Below are 17,240 nucleotides of genomic sequence, written 5' to 3'. Positions count from 1 at the left end.
TCTAATCTTAAAACTACAACCGGCTTCAGAGCAGGTTATGGTCACAACATAGGTTTCCATGGAGACACTCCTCCTTTAAGAAGTGAACCACCTTAAATGTGCAGGAAACGCAGAGTTAATCCTGAAATTAGCTGGATAAAACAAAAGTGCTTCATAGTATGGGCCTCTGGTCTCAGTTCCCCACGGAAGAGGATTAGGCCCAACAAAAAACAAAAACGTGGGCACATCTTTTCTTTTTTTTCTCCTTTTCCAGATTAAAGTCAGAATTCTGACTTTTTTCTCAGAATTCTGGAAAAGAAGAAAAAGGACATACCCATGTTTTTCCCCTCGGTGGCCCTAATCCTCAGTTGTAGTTTAAACATTCAGTTCTGTTCTACTGTGAATAAAACAAACAAACAAACAAATAAATGTTCTCATGAGATTCGCAAATCATTGCATTGTTTTTATTTACATTTTACACAGCCGGATATTGTTTTATCCGCCTATGAAACAAATGATCCAATTTCTGTCTACAGCCTATATGAGATATAAAATCTTGAATCACATGTAATAGAAATGGAAGTAACTATGGCAGCAGAAATGAGTGGGCAAGAAAATCCTGTTTTTAAATTTTTAAACTAAGAAATTATCCTAGATCATGAACTTCTTCACGACTAAGTTCAACAACACACTACATGTGAGGAATAATGACTCATCAGTGGCTATATCTGATTTTGAAATGAATGCTTACTATGAAATATGAAATGAGACTCAGTAATCATTATCGTTTGGTACAAATTTAAATTTAATGAAGTGAAAGTCATTTTCAGAAATCAAGAAAAACCAAACTCCTCAGTGGATTCACATCTTCGAAACAGCTACCTTTCAGTTAGTCCCAAAACAGATCTGCAAGGGTACAAACTTAAAAAAAGACAGGGATGAACACAGGGAGGGCAAGTAGTCACTGCTCGAAGTTCAGAATCGCCCCGAACGTTCTCTGTCTCTGGAGCGACGTCTCTCATGGTCACGGCCGCCTCCTCGACCCCTGTCCCTGTCTCTGTCCCTGTCCCTCGAGCGAGACCGCCTGTCTCTTGACCGAGACCGAGACCTGATGCGGCTGTAGGTGTGAGGAAGTAGAGGATTAGGAACCGTGACAAAATGTGAAACATCCGAAGGTTTAACGACGTGCCTGACATGCAAAGTTTGTACCTCTTCCTTCGACGGCCGTAGAGCTCTCTCCTCAGCTCACGTGAGATGGGTTTCAGATGCATGAAGTTACAGAAACCACCACGAGTGCATTCCCTGTGGAGAGAGCACACAAAGCATATGAAAACCAGGGCAGCAAGAATCAGAGAACCCAGAGGACATATTTCACCCATCTCTCTACTATACTGGCTTCTCTTCATTGGTTCACTCTTGAATCAAGAATCTAATTTAAAATAATTCATATACAAGGTCTTGAATAATCAGGCCCCATCTCATCTTAAAGACCTCATAGTACCATATCACCCAAATAAAGCACTTCACTCTCAGACTGCTGGTTTACTTGTGGTTCCTGGAGTAGTTAAAAGTAAAATGGGAGGGAGAGCCTTCAGCTTTCAGGTCCCCTTCTCTGGAACCAGCTCCCAGTTTGGATTCGGGAGACAAGACACCTGCTCTACTTTTAGGATTGGGGTTAACACTTTTCTTTTTTGCTAAAGCATATAGTTAGGGCTGGATCAGGTGGCCCTGAATCCTCCCTTAGATATGCTGCAATAGCTGTAGGTTGCTGGGAGATTCCCATGATGCATTAAGTGTATCCTTTTCATTCCCCGTTCTTTCTCTCCAATCACTATGACTTTATACACCACTCTCCATTTAATCATTAGTTATTATTAATCTCTAGCTCTTCCATAGAGTCTTCTAGAACCTGGTTTTGCTGGAGGTGTCTTCTCATTAAAAAGGAGTTTTTCCTTCCCACTCTCGCCAAACCACTTGCTCACAGGGAGTCATCTGATTGTTGAGTTTTCTCTGTATTATTTTAAGGACTTTACCTTACAATATAAAGCGCCTTGAGGCAACTATTGTTGTGATTTGGCGTTTTATAAATAAAAATTAATTTAATTACTTTTCCCAGGAACAAACAGAAGCTTCTAGTTAGAAACTTTACCTTGAACTTAAAAAAGAAGTACTCATGAGTGGACTGTGACAGTGACTTTCATTAGGCGCACCATGAATAGGATACCAAACACTGCTTTAAACTTTAAACCTCTAAAATGAATCAGCTAATTGGCAAATAGGTCTTACTTGTGCTGATTAAATGATCAGAAATTGCCGAACAGATCTGAGTTTCTGTTTCTCTCCAGCACTTTTTTTTTTTTTTTTTTTTTTTACAATAAATAAATAAATACATAAAACAAGGTAAAATAATCAAAACTGGCCAAACCTATACTGAACAAGAATTTCACCACTGCTAAAACATTTTTCATATTTCTACCATCCTCACTTTAGTTCAATAAAACAAATACTGAACTACTGGAAACACATAGCTGGTTTTGCAAATGAACTTGATGTTGGAAAAAACAAAAAACAGTTTAGGACACAGTCTGAAGCTGTCCTTTATTACATGTGGTACACAACATTAAACAACTGGAAATACTGTGTTGGTTTTGGCTGAAGCAGCTGGCTAAACAGAGCGAATAATAATGCAACGGGGGGGGGGACGACGACACACACCAGGCATCTGCTCACTAGCTGTGAATTTACCGAACTATTATAATCTGACTCTGTATCAGAAAGCTGGCCCACCCTGACTGTGTTGGATATTCCTGTTCTGGACCCTCTGTAAGGCCTTTTGGGGTTAAATACAGCTTGTAAGCTGTTTCCTTTGATGTAAAACTCACCCGATCTCATACTGGCGACAGCAGGCTTCTCTAAAGTCTGTGACAGGAGACAGCTCAGCATGGATGGGCTGTCCATTAAACCACCGATTGTTTAGGTCTATCACAGCCTTCTCAGCGTCCTCCTCTTTACGAAACTACAAAGAGAGATGGCAGTCGAAGAGAAAAGTTATGTCAGTGGATCAAAGCCAAATTTCACTACATTTCAGGGAAAATGGAAGCCTGACACTCACCTTCACATACACGTTTCCAACTAGGTGGTCACCGAGGTTGTCACATACGTTCATTTCCTCCACTTCGCCGTACTTTTCTTCCATCTCTGTGAACACCTCCTGTGAGAAAATGATAGAGAAGTCAAGTCTGATGTTATGTGCGCAGTGTTTGGGAGTAACGGAATACATGTACCGCCGTTACGTATTTAAAATACAAAATATGAGTAACTGTATTCCGTTACAGTTACCATTTAAAAAGGTGGTATTTAGAATATAGTTACTTTGTTGAAATAAATGGATTACACGGCGGTATTTTCCTGTTTCATATTGTCGTGGGTCAGGACTGTTTGGGTTTTGTTTGACAGCTAGGTTCCAGGTGGCAGCGTTATGGTTGCCATGGTTACAGACTCTCTGCGACTGTGTGTTTCCTGGGTGAGAGAGCGCCTTTTTGTTGTTGTTGTTGTGCTAAGCTACAGAATGCTACAGGCATAGCCCTAAAGAATGTAGCCTCATGGGCAGTGTAGTCCGTGCTGCAGGGAGAATGGACTGCCATACCCGTTATGTGTCTGTGAGCGTGAGGAGGGAGAAAAAGGAAGTAGAAAAGTACAAGCTGTCATCGAGTAGAAACGGGAGCTGGAAGCATGTAAATATAATAATAACCAGTATTTATCTTAGACTAAGCAAACTAACTGCTGGTTGACGTTCACCATACAGACATCAGAATGACATCAGTTGTCATCCAATTGCCCAACAAAAACTATATTTTGCATGATGTCACACCAATCCAACAACTTTGCATCTTTTATTTTTAGTTCTTGAGAATGGATCTTCATTAATTACCTCAAACACGGTTAGAAACAAATGCACCAGTGGAAAAGCGGTGCGGTCATGGTTTGAGGCAGAGAGGCACAACATGAGAAATACTTCACAAGGGAATGAATTACCTCAAAAAACTCATCATAGTGCTCCTGCATCTCCGTGTCACTGATGGTACCTAGTGGTTAAAGATAATTCACAGTTTCAGCAACAAACACTAAGTTGCATAAAATAATTGCTTGCAATGACATCAATGGTCAGTTCACATTAACTGCTCGTTTTCAGGTGGTAAACGTAATTAACGTGCAAATGCATTTCTTTAAATTAATAGGTGTGAGTTAGCATTCAAAATATCTGATAAATGAGACTTGAGAAACACCCTTAAACAGCGTCATGAGTGGCACTGGCAACCTATGCTTGGAGCAAGAAATTAGGAACTGATCTGAGCAGAGCCAGGGAAAGCTCGCATCTGTTTGGGAAATCTGTTTATACTTTATATGCTTGAAAGTAAATAAAACATATCCACAGATATATTTAAATATTTTAGATTTTAATATCAGCAAATGTCATTATCAGTATATCGGTCTTAAAATCCCTGTACGCAGAACGCTCTTTCAGAGTAAACCTCAGACTCTAATGTCTAATTTGTCTGTGATCCAAACAACACAGGTTAAACCAAGCTAACCTTTAAATGTAACAAATGTCGAATAAGATTAAAAAACAGCTAACCAACAGTTTGTTATAAATAACAGAATAAATAAATCCAGTGAATAAGTGCTTAAGATGTAGACATGAATAATCTATACACAGTGTAATTGTTGCTATATTCCAGATAGAAGACACTTTTCAGTTGGCGTGTTTCTGTAAGTACAGCTAACACATTGATTTTAATTAACTATGTAAATAAAACCATTAGAAAGGGCTTGATAAGCTTCGCTTCATTGTGTCACTTTAAACCTCAACTGCTGTCTACTCGCAGCAGCAGCACGGGTGGCAAACAGACACAACATGGGTAAAGGTCAATAAAAAATAAATAACTTTTCAGACACTCACAGACCACATTTTTAATAATAGTAATATTTTAATATATAATAATAATGGCCTATTTTTTTTTTTTTTTACTTACAGGTCAGGCCGTCCACAGACTGGGCGCTGTTCTGGGGGTTCCGGTAAATGTTCAGGAGGGCAATCGTCTGAAGCACAAACGTTGATGATGATGAGCACTTATACACATTGGGTATCAAATTACAATATTTAGCAGATCAAGCCAATCCCAAAATCAAAAATTGTGATTGTAAAGTACACTTTTATTTTGTGCGCAGTTTATTAACTCTTATCTGCCATTTCTGTGAGGTCTGTGCTGCTCTTTTATCAATTTGAATACTAGAAATAAAACTCGAGGATCGGCAACTTACCTGGCTAAATGTCGGCTTATTGTGTAATCTGGAGCAGCGGTCACCATGTCGGCAGGCACCAATTTTAAAATAAAAAGAGCAGTTCACCCTGTAAAACAAAATATATTAAGAGCACTGAAAAATGGGAGGCTGTACTCTCAGGTGAGGTAAACATAAAAACAATGTTTATTAATATTTCTGAATACAAAAAAAAACAAACAAACTGATACCCTAAAAGATCTAGATGGGACTAGAAAACATGCAACACATAACAAATAACATTAAAAAGAACAAGTATGGAAAACCCTGTGAACTCCTGGTAGTTTACATGACTACTGACATTATTTCTTATTTCATTGTATCTTCTTCCAGCTGCTCCTACCTCAATCTGCCTTTCCTCCTTCACTACATTCATCAATTATCTGTTGTTTTCCTTGTTTCCCTCCTTCCTAGCAGCTCCATATTCAACATCCTTTGTCCAGTATTTTCACCACGTCCAAACCATCTGAACCTTGCTTCTCTATCGTTGTCTCCAAATCACTTAACTTGAGTCATCCTATTTTACATATATACTCATTTCTAATCCTGTCCATCAAGGTCATTCTCAATGTCAATCTAGCATATTCAACTGTTTTTTTGTCAGTGCCATTATCTCCAAACCATGCATCATAGCAGGTCTCACCCCTGACACTCCTGCCTGCACACTCTTCTTCAACTGTTGTTTCGGATGACTGTATGGCCCAATATTTCAGAATTGTTTATAATACTGAAAAAAGTACGTTTCCGTCACCTTCGAGTTGTACCATTTACTTAAATGGTAAATTTCAAAATTCTACTGTACAAAAAATCAGCTCAATTTCTTCATAATCGCCCTGCTCTAATACACCCAAACTACTGCTAGTGACACATTCCACTTTCACTTTACATGATCATTTTACTCAGTATTGAACCGTTTTCACTCAGTATTATTATTAAAAAATTTTTTAATAACAACCCATGAAGTTTTACACGTTTTCATTTCAATGTCTGCTTTACATTTCTACGAGGCTACGTTGCTTCATTGGGCATAAAACGCTTTTTTGTTGGCGGTTCAGCAAATTAACTGTTACAACCCGGAAAGAGGACAATAGAAAAAAAAGTGCAATGAATAAAATAGCGGTCTAGACAAATTACAAAGACGAAGTTCATTTACCTAAATGCGATTAATGAGCACTTCTAGTACGTTGGAGGTTTCCATTGTTTCAAACACGTGTGAGTTTTACAAAGTATGATATTTGTTAACGCCAATAAAGGGTCTAGTTTGTGCACCACTCACGCTCAACTTGGAATATGAATTTACTATATTTTCATTTAAAGTTACCCGCTGTGATTGCTTTCTGACCAGCTCAGCACTGTTCATCACCCAGATGTTGCTAGCTAGCTTTTAGCACGCGCGGTTTTTCACTTGCGAAAGCTAGCATATCGCGCTAGCAGATAAAGCCACAGAAGCCTAGCCAGCTGCATGCTGTAAATACCACAAGACCAAATCCTGTCAGCAAAAAGTAGTCATAGGATAAACAGATGAAAATTAATACTGAAATTACCAAGTTAACATTAAATACTTACTTATCTTTTTCTGTCCCAAAAATGGATGCTAGGTACTCCGCCATCTTGGCTCGCTTGTAGCGTCAACAATTGTATTTCCGGTAAAGGGCCTCCAAAGTAAAAGCCTAACCTCTGTCTGCGCTAATAATAAAAAAAATTAACAGTTTATAAGGCACCCATTCATAGTATCTTTGTAAAATTATTTTTTTACCAGCATAGGGAACTGTCCTTTAAATTTAAAATGTAAAACGTGCTCAACTGCATAATGGTGGCATCATTAAGTTAAATTATCCCCTGTACAATGAACGGTTAAAATTTATTTATTTATGTGTGGCTCAAGAGTTAAAGTTTCTTTTGTTTCTTGCCCCTTTTTTTAAGATTAGAAACTCCCAAAATATTCCTCAACAGAGAAAAATCATTTATATTTGTACAAAAGCCCCATACTCTTACAGATTTTACATCTGATTATTTAGTTTATATCCAGCTAATTCGACCCTTAATCTAGCAAATCTAGAGTTGACATATTTCAGAATTTACTAATCAACTTAAACTTGTTTTAAATTCTGATAAAATAAGGTCTATATTATACACATGCTTATTTAAAAGTATCCAGCCAGTCCATATTGAAACAAAATGAAACTACTGATTCTTATGGATGTTTAAGACTCTGCCTGGATGCTAGTCTCATTTTTAAGACCTATGTGGAACACCTGTGAAGAAAATCAAAAGGAAAGATTGGATTCATATTTTGAAACAAATTCTGTTTTTCAATCATTAGTCATCACATAGCTTTACAAGTCACAATTTTGTCTCTGTGTTATTATGGTAATATTGCTAATATACATGCTTCTGCATCCATCTTCAAGTTTCTTGATTCAGTCTCACAGTTGTAATTTATCAAAGCAGAATCTTTTCTTATTCAACCTTGCTATAATATGAAAAGATGTGATGGTAGCATTGTGTGATGTTTATTTCCAAAGTTATACTGCAAAGATTGCCTGATTACCTCTACTCTTTGATTACTATTAAATCAAAAATTAGATTTAAATGGAACAAGCAACAAGTCTCTGATTTCATTGGATCTGCATCTGAATCCCTGTATTCTTTTTCTTTCTGTACACAAATGTTTTTGAAAAGGAGATCTCATTCTCAGTGCATCAACCTGTTTAAATGAAGGATTTAACAATAGTTCACATGTACGTGTGTGTATTTGTTTTCCTTAGAAATGGTTTAATAATTTACCGATTTAGCTTTCTTGATTACATTTTCATATTACATCATTAAAAAAACAAAATGATAAATTACTGCAACATCCAGCGCCTTGAAATACATGAAAGTGATACACAAAACCGACTTGCAATGTTTTACAAATAAAATAAGGAAACATGAATGCTATGGACTTCATCAGAAGATATTTATTTAGTAATCTCTATATTTTACATGTCAAAACATTACAGGGAATCAAAAGGAAACATAACCACATGTTTAGTGGATAGATTGGCTGGTCCATTGCATTATGTTTGCAGCTCCTTTATGAAAAAAAAGAAAAGCAAAAACACATGTAGGGTCTATACCCATCAAAGTAAATGGTAAATGGCCTGTATTTGTATAGCGCTTTTCTATAAAACTTTAATGATTTAGCTTTCCTATTAGTTATAATCCCATCAGTGATAATAATGCACATCAATATAGGCATGGACAAAAAACTGAAACTAGACCCTGAAAAGTTTATATATTTACTTATAATGTAGCACTTTTCACAGACAGACAGTCACAGTGTTTTGTACAAAATAAAAAGTAGGAATAACCAGAAATAAAAATATAATAGCAACTTAAAATGAAGTTTAAAGCAAAAAACCCCAACATGTTAGAAAAGAGAACACCAAAAAAAAATGCGAGAATAACATAATCTTAGTAGAAATCTGCTTTTTACAGAGGTGGTGTGTGTCAAAGGCGGAAAATTCAGCCTACTCCTAAAAGGAAAAAGAAGTTGAGATAGAGGATCATGTGGGGATGCACACAGCTCATTTCTTTGCCCAGAGGAACTGTTGCAAATATTTGAAATAGCCCAGTACAAAACTTTTGCTTTTCACATGCTTTTCAGTACTGAAAACAGTCTGTAGCATACATTAAGGAGAAAAACTAAAAATCAGTTACGGGAGGGCATGGTTGCAGTAAAACTGATTAAATTTATGGTAACATTTTCAAGAGACTACCTTTATATTTACAGTTGGTCCTATTAAAAGGCAGTTTTATTTAGCCATTAATGCTATCTAGTCAGGATACATCTGGACTAGACATTTGTTCCTAAATTGCCACAAAGTTGGAGCTGAGAAAGGCACGTCCAGCTACTATTGAAACATTTAGCTGGCGGTTTTTCCACTACACAGACTTTAAGGTAACTACAGTCTCTCCGGTTAGTCTCCGCCCCTCCTCAGATTGAGTGTAGTTGGCTAAAAACTTGCATGATATCTCTCGACTGTGTGCATTTTTTTGCCGATTATCTTCCACAATAGAACATCAACATCTCTGAAGGTCTAAATTTTAAGAGGTATGATTATTTCAGAGACATATATGCTTGTTGTGAGGAAAATGTACCACACCGTCGTCACGTTTGTTGTATCTGGGGTGTTCCCGCTATTTTATGTAGCTCAAGCAGCAAAGCTAACCTAGCTAGCGTGTTGTTGATTCCTAGTCAGCCTGCTGGGAAGAGGCCGCCCACCTACGAGGCAGAAACCCACATTAGCCAACTTCCACAAAGGCTAGGCTAACGCTGGCTCCCTCGGACTTTTGCTTCCTCTTCGGCTTGAAAATAGAAATAACGTTGGTTGTTATAGCAGTCGCTAGTTAGCTGTTTTGCTAACAGCACAGTGGAGAAGCTGCGTACTGTCGCGGTGCTGATTACCGTCCAACCACAAACTCAGGGTGGGTATAATTCCATACGCGGTGAAACAGATTTTTTTAGTTCTTTCTTCTCCTTATTATCCATTTACACGTCTAAACGAGCGTTGTTTCAGTGTATCTCGGTCGCTTTCCTCTAAAACTTGTCGTTGGATCGATCATCGCTGCTCTCGGAAGTCTTGCAACGCTGTAAAACCTTAGCCAGGATTTCCGGCTCCTTTCCATTTGCCCTATGCTGTTTTGTTTCCGTTTATTCTATTTCCGTTTTAAAAGTTTTCTACGTGCAGAGTTAAAGTGTGCTTTAACAAAGATTTGCTGAAGTTACGAAGCACTCGGAGTTTATAGGATATTTTCACGGTTGTTTAGCACGCCGGGATCGATGGTTGTGTAATGCAGCTGCCTCGCCCCGCGTTGCTATATTGGAGCTAACTTGTTTTTTGTAGGCCTGCTTCACTGTACACGTGTAGCCTAACGCATAAATTTGAGTTTGGTGAATTTTTCCAACACGTTTTTTGGACGTGTAGTTATACGTGGTTACTATTTTCTGTAACTACTGGCCTACTAGTTGGCCTTTAGAAGCCACAGCCTCGCCCTCGAGTTGGCTAACGTTAGCAGTCACTGAACTGTTGTAGACGGCCAATGAGGAGTCGAGGCTGAGAGGCCTTTATGGTAGAAAACCCCCATCAAAGTGCCCTGTTTTATTTAACAGGCACAGTATGCTCTTTAAGTTACACGACAGTGAAGTCGTTAGTTATTTACACTGTAGTATGTATTAGTTGTTTGTATTACTTCGATTAAAGAAATTACAACAGAAAGGTGTTATTGTAGTGATATTGCCCTGTTAATACCTAGTTTCATATTTATTTTTAAACTTTTTTAAAGAACGTAATTATTCGTTTAATAATTTATTAGTTTAAAAGATCTATTAAATATCGTTTTTCAAGTATGTTTTATTTTAGGAATTTATTAGAAGATTACAAGCTATATCAAAACAACCACTTTTATGTTTATTTTCACTTTATTTTTACTTAAATATTTTTAAGAAAGTAAGTTTAGAAATTTAGTAGAAGAATAAAAGATCAATTAAATATCCACTTTTATTTAGTTCTTTTTAACTTTAAATTAGTATTTTAAATGATTATTAGTTCTATCAAAAATCAACTTTTTTATTTATTTATTTTTACAATTTTAGGTAAAAAATATTACTTGATTTATTTATTAGTTGATTAAAAAGATAAATTTTGTTTAATGATTTCATACTGTATTTGTTATAATTTTGTTTTACAAAACCAAAATTTGCTTGCACCAACTTTGGCTGTTTAATATAATTTTTGTGATTTAAAAATAAATTTAATTAATATTAGTCTTTACAAATGGGTTAATTAAATTCTGATTAAAATATATTTTTGTTTATGGATTGTCTAAAAGTAACTAAGGTAACAAAGACTCTTTCCCCATATAAATATATGTGGACCAGTCCTTCTTACATGTGTAGTGACCCCCAGAGGCCTACTTTGGAAAAAAAAATAATGGTGCATCTCATGTTATAAAGTTATTCCAAAAAACCCAAAACAAAAGCACATGCATTGATAAGTCAGTGCAGCATGGTGTTGTGTTGGTTAGCACCATCACCTGGGTTGGACTCCCGCCCAGCTGTGAACGTAAACTGGATAAGCAAGAGGAGATGGATGGATGGAATGCCATTAATAATCACTACAAACATCAATTTGATGTGCTGGATAGATTTTTGGGTTTTCTAATTAAAATTAGCTGTTTAATTTAACAGTGAGGAGGAGGATAGAAGCTAATTATAGTTTTAGTTTAATTTTAGCATTTTTTAAGTGATTAATTAGGTAGTGTGACCAGCTACCTAATTAAGAGTTTATTGGTTCTTTTCTTTTATGCTGATTATCTGGTTGACAGTAATTTTTGTTTAATGTGTCACTTTATATTCGTGTTGGTAAAACGTTATCTCCCAGCAGAATGTCTAAAAGTGAGCCAGAAGAGATGATAGAGATCGAGATAGATGAACGGGAGAAACAGGCATGCCTGGAAGAAGGGTGAGAGAGATGATTGCATAAATAAAACAATTAATTTGTTCATGCAGCAGCTGTGTTTTTACATTTCTGTCTCATGTTATTTGATTTGTAGTGTTGAGGAGCAGACCATCACTGCGTCAGACTTGATTCAGCAAGATATCGACATAAACGAACCAATTGGTAATCTGAAGAAGCTTTTGGAGCCTCGTATCCAAATCTCATTGGATGCTTATGAAATTTGTTTGCAGGACATTCAGGTAAGAATTAGATAATGACACCTTTCATAATCTGTTCATGATTAAATGATTTTTGTTTGGTCCTGGGTTGAACTGTTTCTCACTGCTGTCTCGCTTTATCTGTTCTTTTCCTCTTAGCTCCACCCTGATCACAGTCTCTTCGATCAGGGAGTAAAGACCGATGGCACAGTGCAGCTCAGCCTGCAGATAATAACCAAACCAGGTACCAAAAGCGTGACACATTTCATATCAAGTACTCAAGTTAGTAAAGAGAGAGTACATTTTAAAATGCATTGTTTTTACTTTTGTTTCTAGGAGAGGAGAGGTTGAACATCTTGGAGATTGTAAAGCCAGTAGAAACAGTTGAAGTAGTGATTGATCCAGATGCAGCAGGGGAAGAGGGTGCTCTGGTGGAGGAGGGACAGCTTATTGCTGTAGAGCGGTCTTCCCTGTCTGATGAGACCTCAGAGCAGGTTACACGTTGGGCCGCAGCTCTCGAAGGCTACCGGAAAGAGCAAGTCCGCCTGGGCATACCGTATGGTGAGGAATACTTGAATGAACTACCTTATTGTAGTGGAAAACAATCATTATTGTGCTAACAAACAAAGACACAAACACGGTTGGTAATGTGTGAGGTTTCTCTCCTCAGACCCTATGCTCTGGTCTGCTGATCAGGTGATCCACTGGGCTGTGTGGGTAATGAAAGAGTTTAACATTGATGAGATGGAAATAGGAAGCATTCACATCCAGGGGCGAGACCTCTGCACTTTCACTCAGGAGGAGTTCCTTCAGAAAGTGCCCAATGGAGAGATACTCTGGAGTCACCTGGAACTCCTTCGCAAATGTAGGTCTGACTCAAATGTTTGTTTCAGCTGATGGAATAAAATGTGTTTTCATGCCAAAATGAAACTAATATTTTGTGCTAATTTCAGACGTGTTGGCCAGCCAGGACCAGTCTGGAGGAGACGCCACCGTCACGATTGATCAGCGTAAGTGTTAGCGTGAAAAATCATCCAAAAGACAATTAAAATAACTGTTTACCTTACACTGAAGAACTCAAATGGATGAGTGATGAACAAATGTTCCCTCTAAGCTGCGCGTGTGCGCAATTGCGCACTGCTGGCACGGTCTCTGCGCACAGAAAATCTGCGTTGCGCACAAAATAAAATCTAACCTGAATTGAAATTAAAATTAATACTCTGACAATTCTCTTTTGCAGTGTTAGTCAGTAAGTGACTGTCTGCTCCCGTATGGAATTAGAACGATGTTCTGTAAATAGTTTGCAATGTTTATTTAAAAAAAAAAAAAAAAAAAAAACCCCGCCTTGGCCGCATTTTTAGGTAAACAGCTGCAAAAAACTTTGTTTGCATAACTCTTTTTTGAAGAACTATATAATTAATTGCCCAACATTGGTCATTATATACTGTATTTTGCAGACAGAGTTACAGGACTCTGTCCCAGACCACTGACTCATAATACAAGTCAACTTTATTTAAAAAAAAAAAAGAAGAAAGAAAATTTTGTTTTCAAAATTGGAGTTCCAATAGTGTTAACATACTAAACAGGTCATGGACAAGATTTATTTATTAATTTTCATTGTAAGTGGGCTAAAGCAGTTAATTAAAACCAGTCTAACATAAATGTAAATGCTGTAATTTGATTATTTTAATAAACCATGTAACTTGGATGGATTCGATGCTGGCGTGACCACAGTGTACAAGTCTGCTGTTGCTCACAGTGGTCCAAGGGACCGCTCAGGGAGTTTGTGTGTTCGCTCAGACACGTGAAAAATTAGAGGGAACATTGTGTTTTCAGTGAGAGACATTTCATCACCAACGTCCAGATAAAGATAATCAACTTTATTGTGCTATGTTTAAACTTTGTAAATTCCCTCGGTTGTTTGGGTTATCTTGTCTGATTATACATGACCATGCCCTCCACATAGTTCTGCTCGTTAAACTCTGGACAAAATCCATATATTTAACAGGAAGTTATTTATTAAATAGATTCAGATCCAAAACACATGTTAATGAAGAGTTTTCCCATCTGTTCCTCCAGCTGTGCAGATAATCCCAGCTCAAGTGAGCACACCCACTGCTATAAAGGTGTTGAAACAGAACCGTGGTCCCAGAGCACCTCGCATTTCAGGAGGGGAGGAGCGCAGCTCACCTGGGAACCGTACAGGTAGGACACACGCACACAGCCGCTCTCTAGGCAACTCACTTTTTGTAAAGTCAGAAAGTTTTCAAAAGTGTTCAGGGATAGTTTTGTCACCAATTTTAGGTTTTAGTTTTTAAATTTACAATCTGACAGTAATGTTGCTTTGCATTCAAACTGAAAATGCAACGTTTTTAGCCATTTTGTCTGACAAAACCTTCCTTAATGCGCTATTTTAGACTAAATAGTTGAATACATTTAGAATTGGCAGATTTAGTAATGGTACAAAATACTCCTATTACCATTTCTAATGTTATGTTCTAATCAGTTGTGGCTGTTAAATTGTCTTTTTATTACAGATACACACATTTTATTTGAATAATCTTTTTCAAATACTTTGTGTTGTTTTTCTGTTGTCAGGTAACAATGGTCAGATCCAGCTGTGGCAGTTTCTGCTCGAGCTGCTGACCGACAAGGACGCAAGAGACTGCATCTCCTGGGTAGGCGAGGAGGGAGAGTTCAAACTCAACCAGCCTGAGCTCGTGGCACAGAAATGGGGGCAACGCAAGAACAAGCCTACCATGAACTATGAGAAGCTCAGTCGAGCCCTCAGGTTTGTGTGTTTTTGTTTAATGGCAACTTTTTGTGGCACTCTATCTAAAGTTTGGAGCCAGACATAAGCCATTACCTCACAGGCACCGCAGACAAATGTCTGGTGCAGTGAGATTGACTTTAAACATGCTGCCAACTTTCCAGTACAAAGTCGATTTAGAGTGTAGCTGCAAGTTAGCAAGGCTTCCTCCTGCAGACGCAGACAGCAGTCTTCTTAAAACATAATATTTCCAGTAGTAGGCCGATGATGCTGACTGTTTCCCTTATGTGGTAATAACAATAATAAAAACAATAGTACATTTTATTTTTTGGCGCCCTTCAAACACACCCTTTGCAAGCCTGAACATTACAGCTAAAAGGGGGATTTTCCTGTCAGTGTAGCTAGCCAAACAACGGAGAACCACTTACTGCTTAAGAGACAGAGTGAAAGTGGACAGTAGAGCCTTGATTTCTTAACAAAAATGTCATTGTTGCAGCCAGGGACAGCAGAAGAGTGATCCCCTTATTTTCAGTTTCAGTGCCCTTTTTTCTGACTGAGTTATTGGGTTTTTTTGGGGTTTTTTATTAGTTAGCTAAAATAAACTACTGTAAGTCTATTAGCAGTAATTAACCAATTAACCTGGAGATGACACATTCTGTACTGACACAAGATGGCGCTCAAAACTTTAAACACTTATCTTAAATCCAGCTTCACAGACAGCGTGACATCTGTCAGGTTTTTGAGAGCAGGGCACCATGGTGTAAATGAGCCTTTATACATGTAGTGCAACATGCCCACTTTATAAATGAAATGGTCGTAGCTTAGTTATAGCAGGGTTTTGAGGTGCGATTTGAACTGTGTCAAAGAATTTAGGCGATAAAAGTGAAGTGGAAGTAAATTCCAAAGACAAAGTGCATCACACCTAAAGGCTCTGGCACTCATCGCTCAGCAGGAGAGCAGCTCAAGCTGAGCAAAGGGAAGGGGTGTAAGGATGAAGGAGGTCTGAAAGATATGGGGCTGCCAAGTCACCGAGAAGGAAAATCTTGCATTGGATATGCTGAGGAATAGGGAGCCAATGAAGCTGGATGAGAATGGCTGTAATATGGTCAGAGTTCTGTACCGTCTGGAGCTGATTAAGGAGATTTTCTGGGAGACCAGAGAGAGTGGTATTGCAGGAATCCAAATGGGAGGCAACCAGGACTTGAGTGCTGTGTTGAGAAAGAAGTCTAGAAATCTTAAGTGGGTGGTAGTAGGCCGAATGTGATGTGGACGATAAAGAGTATTGTTCAAGATGACTTTAAGACTTTTGACGCTTTGGGAAGTGTGGACCTGACAACCATCTTTAGAGACAACAAAATGGTTTATTTTGTGAAGTCAGGATAAGTTTTATTGCCATTGATATTTAGCTGATTGACTGTCACCCTAGTAGTGATGGCCTGTAGGCAGGAGTGACGATCCAAGATAGGAGGATATGAAGAGGAAGAAGAGAGGTTCTTTCTGCTACTAAGAGAACTTAGAACAAACCTGATTATTCTGATATTTTAAAATGTAAAGCTGCTGTAATATAAAAGAACGGATACACTGATGTATTGTCCATTATTCATTTGTTGAAAGCCATCTGCATATCTGTTGTCTCTCATCAGTTGATATACTTTGGTGTGATTCTGAGTTTTGTATTTTCATTCAGATACTACTACGACGGGGACATGATCTGCAAGGTGCAGGGAAAGCGCTTTGTCTACAAGTTTGTGTGTGACCTGAGGACTCTGATTGGCTACAGCGCTGCTGAGCTCAACAGCCTGGTGACCGAGTGCGAGCAGAAGAAACTGGCTCGCATGCAGATGCACGGCATCGGGCAGCCGATCACTACAGTGACCCTGGCCACCACGACGCTAGACAAGGACAGCTGAAGGTCGTCACATTATAGCGCTTGTCAGGTGTTGCGGACAAAACGTGCGCTCCACTGCTGATAAAAAACGTCTCTCAGACACAGAAATGCAAAGCTGGTCTCTGATCAGCGTGGATTACCACCTTTATTATTGTCATTACAGTTTGATTCAAGTTAGACTGAGACAGGTGAAGTTTTTTTTAGCTTTTCTGTTACTCTAACCAAGAGAAGAGTGTTCAGGATGAAGGGAGAATGTCTTTCTGATTACTGATTGTTGCGTGCATGTCATTGAATGCTTGAGTGTGACTGAAAAATCCAGTTAAGAGCTTTGTGTTGTGTGTTCCTTGTCTGTAGTTAGGACCATTTCCACTGTATATACCGGTATTTCATGTTTTTGATAGCCACAAGGGCAAGTGTATTTTCATATTTTCCATTTATAGAGGACCCGTTTTGTATTTTATTTAGTGTTTGTTCCCTGAATTATTGGACCCTTTTTGTCCACTGGGGGAATAAAGTGGCAAGCATTTTCTTAATAGCTGTGTGAGAAGTTTCTCTTTTTAAGA

General features: G+C 38.1%; 2 protein-coding genes across 4 annotated transcripts; one reads left to right on the top strand and one right to left on the bottom strand.

The window, feature by feature from the left end:
• Window positions 1-766: 766 nt before the first annotated feature.
• On the bottom strand, window positions 767-7,017 carry u2af1 (U2 small nuclear RNA auxiliary factor 1). Its single transcript, XM_014410175.2, has 8 exons — window positions 6,886-7,017; window positions 5,302-5,389; window positions 5,013-5,079; window positions 4,015-4,064; window positions 3,092-3,190; window positions 2,862-2,995; window positions 1,189-1,281; window positions 767-1,096 (listed from the first exon to the last, which is right to left on the bottom strand). Exons 1-8 carry the CDS (start codon window positions 6,927-6,929, stop codon window positions 955-957), a joined length of 717 nt encoding a protein of 238 aa, XP_014265661.1. The 5' UTR covers window positions 6,930-7,017; the 3' UTR covers window positions 767-954.
• A 2,260-nt stretch (window positions 7,018-9,277) lies between these two features.
• On the top strand, window positions 9,278-17,210 carry gabpa (GA binding protein transcription factor subunit alpha). 3 transcript variants are annotated; one of them, XM_004551344.3, is made up of 10 exons: window positions 9,278-9,415; window positions 11,748-11,825; window positions 11,917-12,061; window positions 12,179-12,263; window positions 12,356-12,580; window positions 12,690-12,884; window positions 12,973-13,029; window positions 14,099-14,224; window positions 14,618-14,810; window positions 16,477-17,210. In XM_004551344.3, exons 2-10 carry the CDS (start codon window positions 11,749-11,751, stop codon window positions 16,697-16,699), a joined length of 1,326 nt encoding a protein of 441 aa, XP_004551401.1. In that variant the 5' UTR covers window positions 9,278-9,415; window position 11,748; the 3' UTR covers window positions 16,700-17,210. The 3 variants fall into 3 exon arrangements, with proteins under 3 accessions (XP_004551401.1, XP_004551402.1, XP_004551400.1); XM_004551345.3 differs by having other exon boundaries at window positions 9,284-9,415; window positions 11,745-11,825; XM_004551343.3 differs by having other exon boundaries at window positions 9,285-9,789.
• The last annotated feature ends 30 nt before the right edge of the window (window positions 17,211-17,240 follow it).

Source organism: Maylandia zebra, linkage group LG16 (genome assembly GCF_041146795.1).
Source record: "Maylandia zebra isolate NMK-2024a linkage group LG16, Mzebra_GT3a, whole genome shotgun sequence".
NCBI classification, from domain to species: domain Eukaryota; kingdom Metazoa; phylum Chordata; class Actinopteri; order Cichliformes; family Cichlidae; genus Maylandia; species Maylandia zebra.
Note: the sequence above shows the minus strand (reverse complement) of the source record. Positions and strands in the feature narration are given on the sequence as shown.